The 9,491-nt window shown below is 43.6% G+C and overlaps 1 protein-coding gene across 1 annotated transcript; it reads right to left on the bottom strand.

Annotated features, from left to right (window-relative positions):
• Positions 1-528: 528 nt before the first annotated feature.
• On the bottom strand, positions 529-8,458 carry znf1035 (zinc finger protein 1035). Its single transcript, XM_061251631.1, has one exon. The coding sequence runs from the start codon at positions 8,320-8,322 to the stop codon at positions 1,573-1,575; it is 6,750 nt and encodes a 2,249-aa protein (XP_061107615.1). The 5' UTR covers positions 8,323-8,458; the 3' UTR covers positions 529-1,572.
• Between the last annotated feature and the right edge of the window lie 1,033 nt (positions 8,459-9,491).

Raw genomic sequence — 9,491 nt, forward strand, 5'->3', positions numbered from 1 at the left:
AAAATGTTATGTCAAATGTAAGGAACTACGACACCATTATCACAACATATCAAACAGCCAAGTCCAGGAATGTAATTGCACTGAATGAATGGACATATTTCTAATTAAGCAAGTCAGTTCCAATTTAGGTTTTAGAGCTTTTCACTTTATCCTGCTGGGTAACAATTTCAGTCAGCCTGGATAACACAGAGGCATAATTTAAATGGATTGAGATGAACACAACAGTATGATACCATGTACTGAAAAGCATTACATATTTCACATCACTTCTATAGACCACTTCTCTTCATTGTTGGCAAATCTATATTAATGTACATATGTAAAAGTTTCAGTTGCCAGCTTTACAATTAAAATAACCATTAAAAATATACAGCTCTGTATAGACCAACAACTCAAATTACTGGAATTAACTGAATTCACATGCACATGTAACACTATATACATTTACCTTTAACTGACCCATATCCTGCACCTGTATACCTATACATTATAAGTTACATACAGTGCCATCAAAATAACTCAATCAACTGGAAACCGAACTACCTGGTTTATTTTTCAAATAGGAAAGATTCACAACCATACATTCCATATAAAAAGATAGATGAGTGCATACAGAAACAGGAATAAAAATACATTATAGTACTCAATCCCTGTCCCCACTACTGCACAAAATTTATCAAACTACTTTTTTTCCCCCACATGAATCATGTCACAGATTGTAATCAGTACAAGTCTTTCAAATAGGCAAGTTTAACAGGGACAGCCAATATGGGGGAAACATGTCCAGGACCAATTTTGTGGCAGACACATACAGGAATGCAACAACTATTTACAATATAGATAATACAGCATGGTGTTTAGATACAAGGATCCAGAAGACACAGCCCCTGTTAAGATCATTCATGTAATTATGATACACAGGGAAGAGAAAATACTTCCAGATCCACTTAATATAATACTGGTAAGTACACTTGAAGATTGTGGTCTAATGAACACAATCACAATCAAAAATATTAAATGAAAGACAACAAAATCATCAATAATATGAAACAGGAATCAGTCAGAGGCAGTGAACCCTTAACGGCTAGACAATAGTAAAGTAAAAGTATTGCATGTGTTGTCCAGAAAAGGAAATGTATTTAAATCTTTCACTAGTATGAGTAAACCTAGTGGGCATTAATAACTACATGTGAAGTATAATGTACATATATACAAATTGACTACACCAAAATGCAGACTATTTATAATAATCAAAGTTGGAATTTTTTACACTACAGTATTAAGCAGGACTACATTTTCACCACTAGTTGGCATTTATACACACTGCAGCATATGTGCACCATGACATGAACATGCAATTTATGCAATGTGATGTGAAATGAATGGGGAAACTACAGAATGCCACTTTGGTGCCCCAAGTGTGAAGCTGTCCTAGGTACACTATAAAATATTTTCTCCAACTCCATACTCCACAACTGGTGGCATTGGAAAAGGGGTATTAGCTAGCACATTGCAAGTTCTGTGGGGAAGGCTGTTCAGTGACTGGGCTGGAAAGAGCGTGGGGAAGGCTGTTCAGTGACTGGGCTGGAAAGAGCATGGCGGGGGGGGTGTGGATGGTGAGGCAGAGGAGGCATGACTGTTTTGATGTTCCTCCAGCAGATGGAAGAAGGCAAAAGCCTTGTCACATTCTGTGCACTCGTACACAACCTGCCCAACATGCGTTTCCTGGTGCCGCCTCAGAGATGACAATTGGCCAAAGGATTTGTAGCACATGTCACAACGGTAGTCACCCCCAAATTCATCCATACCGCCTATGACGGGCTGCGTGCTGTATGGAGAAGTATCTTGGGTAGCGACTGACAATTTATTTTGGTTGTGAAGATCTTGGTGAATTGCAAGAGATTTTGAATTGCCAAAAGATCGAGGACACATATCACAACGGTAGGGCCGCTGATGGATGGCCTGGTGCTTCTTGAGGTATCTGTTTTTAGCGAAGCATTTTCCGCACACCAGGCACTTGAAGGGGCGGTAAGTGGTATGCTGCCTTTCATGGTCCTCAAGACTCTGTTTTGAAGAAAATCGTTTAGTACAGACAGGACAGTTATAGAAGTCTTCACCCACATCAACCTCCTCTTCCTCTTCAGTACTTTGTGCCAGTGCAGTTCCAGCTGGGGATGGCCGCATTTTTTGCAAACCAGAGGAGGATGGTACTTGTTGGACACAATGCGTTGCCGTTTGCTTCTTATGGGCACAGTTGTGCTGACGGAATGCATCACTGCCTAAAAAGCTATCGCCACATTCCGTGCATTCGTACTGAGTAGAGGCAGTTAGGTGGCATTGCTCATGTTGCGTGAGGTTGCTTTTACTTGCAAAAGTCTCACCGCAAACTCTGCATTTGTAAGTGCTCTCAGCATGTATGGAAAGGTGTTCAGCTAATTGCAGGGCATGGCTAAAACTGAGTGGGCAGATTGGGCATTTATATATGTTCTCAGAGTTCTTTCCACTTACATTTGAACCAGTCTTCATACTCTGATTTTCCGTTGCATCTCCAGTCTCTTCAATCCCATGGCTTTTCAAGTGATTGAGAAATTGATGACGGTAGGCAAAACGAATGTGGCAATGATTGCATTCATAGAGGTATGATCGCGATACCTGGTGGCTGTGCTGGTGTTTCTTCAGGTGAGCTCCGCACAGGAAATGCTGGTTGCAGTCCGTGCAAGAATAAGGACGTTCTCTGGCTGCAAGACACCCATGCTCTGAAAGCTGCTCTGGATCTTGGAATCGTTCACAACAAATACCACAGCGATATTTTGGCTGATCTGCATTAAGAGGGAGAGAGGATGATGGCGAACTCTGTGGTGGAAGCAAGGGAGGGAGGCTCTCCTCTGGTTCAGTGTGACTCTTGCGGTGCTCAGCTCGGCTGACCTTACAGGTGAACGTGCGGTTACACAGGTCACAGGGAAAGTTTTCATCACGGTGAGTGGCCATGTGTTCTGCAAGCTGTGTGGGTCCGGTGAAGCTGAGCTGGCATTTTGAGCAACGGTGGGGGCGGTTCTTACCATGACTGTGCTTGTGCTTGCGTAAAGCAAATAATGACACAAAACCACGGCCACATGTTTGGCATTGGAACTCAGACTTGTGGCTGCGCTCGTGCTGCTGCAGATTGCTCAGTTGGAAAAAGCACTTGCCACATTCTGCACATTCATGAGGCTTCTCACCAAGGTGACATCGTTGATGATCTTCTAAGCTTTCTGATGTAGTGAATGTTTTACCACAGACATGACAAGGAAAGTATGGAGCAGAGTCCGAGTCATCATCCTCTTCATTCACGGCTAGATCAAATTCTGGTTTGGAGTAGATTTCTCCCCTAGTCTGGTCATTGAAATGTGCCTTCCTCCACTGCTTGTTATGCTTAATCCTGTAATGTTTTTGATATGATGCTTTTAATGTGTAGGATTTATTACAGAATCGACAGGCAAAAACATTTCCTGTCTGTATTGTACGGTGAGCTGTACTGGTATGTATGTTCAAAGATGTATTAGTCCAATATCTCAAGTTGCACAAACTGCAGACAAATGGTCGACTAGGGTCATGACAGTGCCTGTGAATCTCCAGATCTGAAGGATGACGGAAGGTCTTCGGGCATTCGGGACATAGATAAGGGGTCTTGTTGCTTTTATGCATCTTCAAGTGTCGCGACAGCACGGCAGGCTGATTAAAAACTTTGCCACACTCGTTGCAGCGGTAACCAGCTTGTTTTTGCTCTTGCTCCTCACGACCATGGTTCTCCAAATGGCTAATAAGCAGAAGCCCATCTGTGAAGCTTTGATCACATTCTGAACATTGGTACTTGTGAACAATGTTAGAGGATGTTCTGGGAGAGTTCAGTTTCTCAAGAACATCAATGGAATCTAGACTCTCTCGGTTGCCCTCCTTGCAAGAGAACTTAGTCTGCAGCACCCCTGTCCCTGTTGTTTTGGATCCACTGTTGAACACCAAGACTGTATTCTTAACGGGATCATTCATGTCTGTGAGAGTTGGGGTCTCTGTATTTGGCTCTTCCTTTGTTACAACCAGTAGCGAACATACTTTATTGTGTTTCCTAAATTTGCTCTTGTTCCAGAAACCCTTGTGGCATCTTTTACAAAATAAATTAAAATTGCCCATATGGGTGCGCAGATGCATTCCAAGCCCACTGTTATTAAAGTAACGCATGTTACAATATGGACATACGAAAGGCTTATTTCTATCACTCCGAGTATCCATAGTGGGCACCTTTTCTGTCACTATGTTGCTATCTCCTAGCGCGACTTCATAGCCTTCATCCACTGGTTCTTCCTTGACACGTTGAATACTGGACAACTGCTGCTGAAGAGGTGGAGGTGACTTTTGAGGCTGCTGGTAAGTGTCCTCTCGATGTGCAGTAAGGAAATGTTGCTGGAGTTGAGAGAACAATATGAACTGGGCATCACAGTTAGCACAGGAGAAGCCCCTTTTCTTTGGAGACGCACTATGACTAACAGGGCTCTTGGCGTTGCGATCAGGTGTTCTCCGCCTGACAACACAGCTCTTCTGGTGGCTCTGCAGTTGTTGTCGATTAAATAGGTCACCACACTTATCACATAGCACACTCTCCTCACTTTCCTTTCCAAACTTGCACTTAACCAGGTGCCTCATCAAATAATCACGACGAATAAAGCGCTCACCACAGTTGGCACAGCCAAAAGGTTTCTCTCCAGTGTGTAAACGGGTGTGCACTATCATTTGATCTTGATTTCTGAAACGGCGGGGGCAGTAAGCACATGCATATTTCTGTTTGTCAGAGTAGTGTCTCTGAATCCTCATTAGAAGTTTGGATGTCTCCCTGCACGGCTTGCCAGTGCCACCTTCCCTTGGAGAATGCACTTTGATTTCTTGAGAACTCCAAAGTTGAGAGGAAGAAATTGTCCTACCATTGCACTTCAGAGTATGCTTTCTTAATGTACATTCCTGGGAGAAAGAAGTGCTACAGTGATTGCAAGAGAAGGGTTTTACGGTAGTATGACGCAAGGCAACATGACGTGCCAAATTAATTTCACTTGCAAAACATTTCCCACAGGAGCTGCATTCAGCCATTTTTCCCTCTTGTGCTTTCCCCTTTGTACGGTCTGGCTTCTTTTGACAGTTGTTCCTCAAATCCTCTAGATTGAGCTTGAAGATGCGCACTTCCAAGCGTTGCCGCTTACCTTTGCAACGGTTCTGGTGCAGCTTGAGATGATCGTATCGGGAGAAGCAGCTTTCACAAGTCTTGCAGTGGTATGGCTTGACTTCTGTGTGTGTCAGGATGTGACGCCTTAGATTTCTGGCCTTCATGAAGCTCTTCGTGCAGAATCTGCATTTGTACTCCCCCTCAACCTCTCCACTTTTACATTTTGTGGTCAAGGCTAGGGACAGTGGTTTATCTTTTACATTCACCTTACTTGTTGACTGACGGCTCCGATAAACACCATCACATAAGCGCTCATGTTCAAGGCAATGTGTTCGGCTTGTATATTTACGGCCACAGAGTGAGCATTCGTGTGGTTTATCCCGTGTATGCACAAGAAGGTGTCTCAGGAGGTAACATCGATACCTGAAGGCTTTTGGACAATGGGGACATCTGTGCTTGAGTTTGTCAATGTTTCTGGTCTGATTTGCGGTTCCATTTTTCATTGGATTTGCTGGCAAAACAGAGCTCAATCCTTCACACTTTTTCTCATGGATAATTCGGTTGTACTGCCGACAGAATTTCTGTCCACATGCTCTGCATGTAGAACCCTGAACCAGGGAGGTTTCAGAATTCTTTGGGTTTGGGAAATCACAATATTTCTCATGTGACTGCAGCTTCAGTTTTTGAAAGCACTTACCACATTTGGTACAGGGAAAGAGAATCTTCAACATGTGATTTTTCTGGTGTTTATACAAGCTGCACGGCCAAACGAATGTTTGTGGACAGTATTTACAGGTATGAATTTTCTTAATTTCAAGCATCTCACCGGCATTCTCACCATCCCGACTACTTTTAAATACTGGCTCTGTGTGCGTTTTGGAACATTTCTCTTGGTGTGCTTTCAGTGCCTCATTCCGTGAAAAACGGGTTCCACAGTTCTGACAGTGATATGGTTTTTCTCCAGTGTGCAAGCGCACATGCCGGACTAAAGCGGTGCGACTACAGAATTTGCGCTTGCAGACAGGACACTGATTTATAGAACGTTTTGGCATGTGTGTCAAGCAATGTATGCTCAGTTCCTTGCTACTTTCGAAGACACTGTGGCAGAGCGCGCACTGAAACACCTCTGCATTTTCTTGCTTCGGCTTCTCCATTTTTGGAGGATCTTTTATCTGTTGAGGTGCCTGCTTTGTACGCTTATGTGCAGCCACGTGCCGGAGCAAGAAAGCAGGGTATTTGAACTGCAACGGACAGTCGGGGCACTGCAGCATCCCCTTTTTATTGTGAGCCTGTCTGTGCTTGATTAGCTCACTAATGGTGGGAAGTATTTTTTTGCAGACAGTGCACTGTATCCTTCGCTTGTGTACATTTTTGTGAGCGTCAAGGTGGGAACGCCGGAAAAACTTTTTGCCACATTGCTGGCACTGATATGGTCGGTCACCACTATGCAGCCGCATATGCTGCTTAAGGGAGTATAATTCAAGAAAACACTTTCCACAAAATCGGCAAGAGAAAGGGGGGAAACTGGCATTTCCTTCACTGTTGGATGCTATATCAGTATCCTCCGTCTTTAGATCAGGAGGTGGAAAGGAAACTGGGTAAATAATTGCTTCCTGTGTCTTCTCCTGCACTTTATGTTTATGCATGTGCTTGTACTTCCCAGATGCATGAGCGAAAGTGGCTGGACAGAAGTTGCACTTGTGGCGTAGAACATTTTTTTGTTCGAGTTGCATTATTAGCTGTGGCTTTTGCTGCTGCTGTGGCTTTTGCGGTTCCTTGGAAATTTTCCTCCGCTCCTGATATTCTCTTTTTATCCTCAAGCTCTCCCTGCGAATATACTGCTTCAGGCAACTTGTTCTTATGTGTCTGCTGCGATTGGATGGATTCGCAAAAGTTCCCTTGCAAAGTGCACACTTGTACACATCACCCACCTTGCCCTTTCCTTGTTTTGAATATTCTTTCAGACACACCTCTCTTATGTGCCGGAAACGGTTGTAGGAATATTTGAAAACACCTCGACAAATGGGACACTTGTATTCCCCCACTAAAGGTTTCAATGGACTTGCAAATTTAGCAGGATTCCCGGTCCTTGGGCAATGTTTTCTTCTGTGTCGGGAGAGATTGCAAGAATGTTTGAAGACCTTGTGGCAGTTGTGACACTTAAAAGCCCTCTCATCTGTATGTGTTTGACGGTGAGCAGCAAGTTGTGCCCTGAGGCGAAAACTCTTTCCACATGTTTCACAACAATTCTTGGGCGGTTGTTTTTCCTGGAAACAGTCCACAAGCTTCACATAGCAGTCAAGTAGTTTGGCATGTGGAAAGGCAGATGGTACCTCATCCAATTTAATTTGCTCCTTTGAACTACTGGTGGTCAGTTTTTGGCTCACCTTGTTTTCAGCAGCATCTTGCAGCCTTGGACGCGTGCATCGGTTTAAACGCTTATGGCGATTCAAACTAGAAGACTGAGAGTAGTACAGGCCACATTTTCCACACCTGAAAGGTGTAACACCAGTATGCTTACGCATATGTTGGTAAAATTCATACAATCTCTGGAAGGTACGATCACAGTATTGGCATTTGTGTGGATTGCATCCAGTCCTCTTTCCCACCTGTAGTGACTTCTGTCGGCACATGGAGCTTTTAAGGGGCAAAGAGGACTTTTGAATGAATACGCCTTTAGCATCAACTTTTTCACATTTATGTTGTGTGGCAAGGTCATCGTCAGTGAAGTAACATCCACAGGTATTGCATAAATGGAAATTGTGCTGTGAGTGAACACAATGATGGTGTTCAAAAAGACTCCATACATTTTGAGCCATCATTGGGCACTCTGCACAGTGGTAGCCTTTAGTCCTAGCAGAATCTTTGAGCAACACAACAGGATGCAGGGACCGCTTCAAATGGCTTGGAGACATTAACTGAACTGTATTTGTTTTGCTGACCCTTACATCCTTTTCTACTTCATCCAATGTTGACATATGATCATCTTCCAAGTTGGTTACAGCTCCGCCGAGGAAGACACTGAGCAGGGGAGGCTCTTTGTCACTACTTGCTGAGTGCAATTCCTGAACCTCGTTCCTGAAGGAAGTTTCAAAATCCACTGGCACCAGGGTAGGTGGTCCAGCCCGAAGCATCCAGTTTTCATGCTCAGTCTGATCTAACAATTTCCCATCAGGAGACACAGCTTGCTCTTTGTCAGTTAGCCTTTGCACTTCCTTCCCACAGCTGGACTTTTGCCTGCCACTTGTGGAAAAGTCCTTCAGGCCTAAACAGCGTTCCAGGAACTCAAAGCTGCTACGTTCCTCGTTAATGTTATGTGGACTATGGGAATCACCCCCTCTGTCCTGATGGGTACCATCTTTATTAATAGACGCTGTGCTAAATTGTCTTTTATCATTAATTTCTAAATGAAGCCTTTGAGAGAAGCTCCCTTTCTTGGAACTATTGGAAACATGTCCCTTTCCTGGCATGTCACTGCTGATAGTGTCATTACAGTCAACTTTTTCTGCAGCATTTGCTTCAAAGGCACTGGTCCACATCTGAGGTTCAACACCTTGATAGTCGGAGCTACTGAGCGATTGTGAACCATCAGAAACCTTTGCCATTGAATGATTCTGATCAAAGTCCTTAACCTCTCTTATTGGAGATTGCTCTCTTCCATCCTCAAGTGGACTGCTAATATTTGAGTATTGATCCTCTTGGCCTTCAGTAGTATCTTTTTCTTGTGGATTACCTTCAAGGTGTTTGGTAAAATCCCCAGTTCTGTCCCAGACTGTTGAAAGGGGTGACAACTCCTGACAACAAGAGAGATTCTCCGAGGTGCTACTGCCAATTGCATCTTGTTTAGAGTCAATGCTTCCCTTAATGTCTTTAATTGGACAATTGTTGGAATTCGACATTGTGCGCAGAGAAGAAAAGGATAATTCCTCTGAGCCTATTTCCCAGGTATTCTCTTTTTCCTGAGTTCGATTACGGTCAAGATTCAACTCAACACAAGGAGACACAGTTCTGTCAATATCAAACTCCGAGCAGCTGCTTACATCTGAATATTGTTCTACAGCAGATGAGCTCAAAATTGCAGAGTCTGTTTTTGTATCATGGGAGTTTGAGTCCGCTCCAATATCTCCGACACTGCAATTTTTGTCTCCCAGCAGGTTCTTTTGAATATCTAACAGCAAGCTTGGAGCAGCCTCATTGTTCCACTGTAAGCCATCATAATTCTGTTCTTGCACAGAGTTTAAATTACAGACTGAAGAAATTTCATGAGAGACTAGTGTACTGGAAAGGTGATCGACGTGGTGTC

This window comes from Conger conger, chromosome 1, assembly GCF_963514075.1.
Source record: "Conger conger chromosome 1, fConCon1.1, whole genome shotgun sequence".
Taxonomy (NCBI): Eukaryota; Metazoa; Chordata; class Actinopteri; order Anguilliformes; family Congridae; genus Conger; species Conger conger.

Coding starts and splice junctions, on each gene's coding strand:
- znf1035 (XM_061251631.1), bottom strand. CDS start 8,322: ATGCTTCGGGCTGGACCACCTACCCTGGTGCCAGTGGATTTTGAAACT.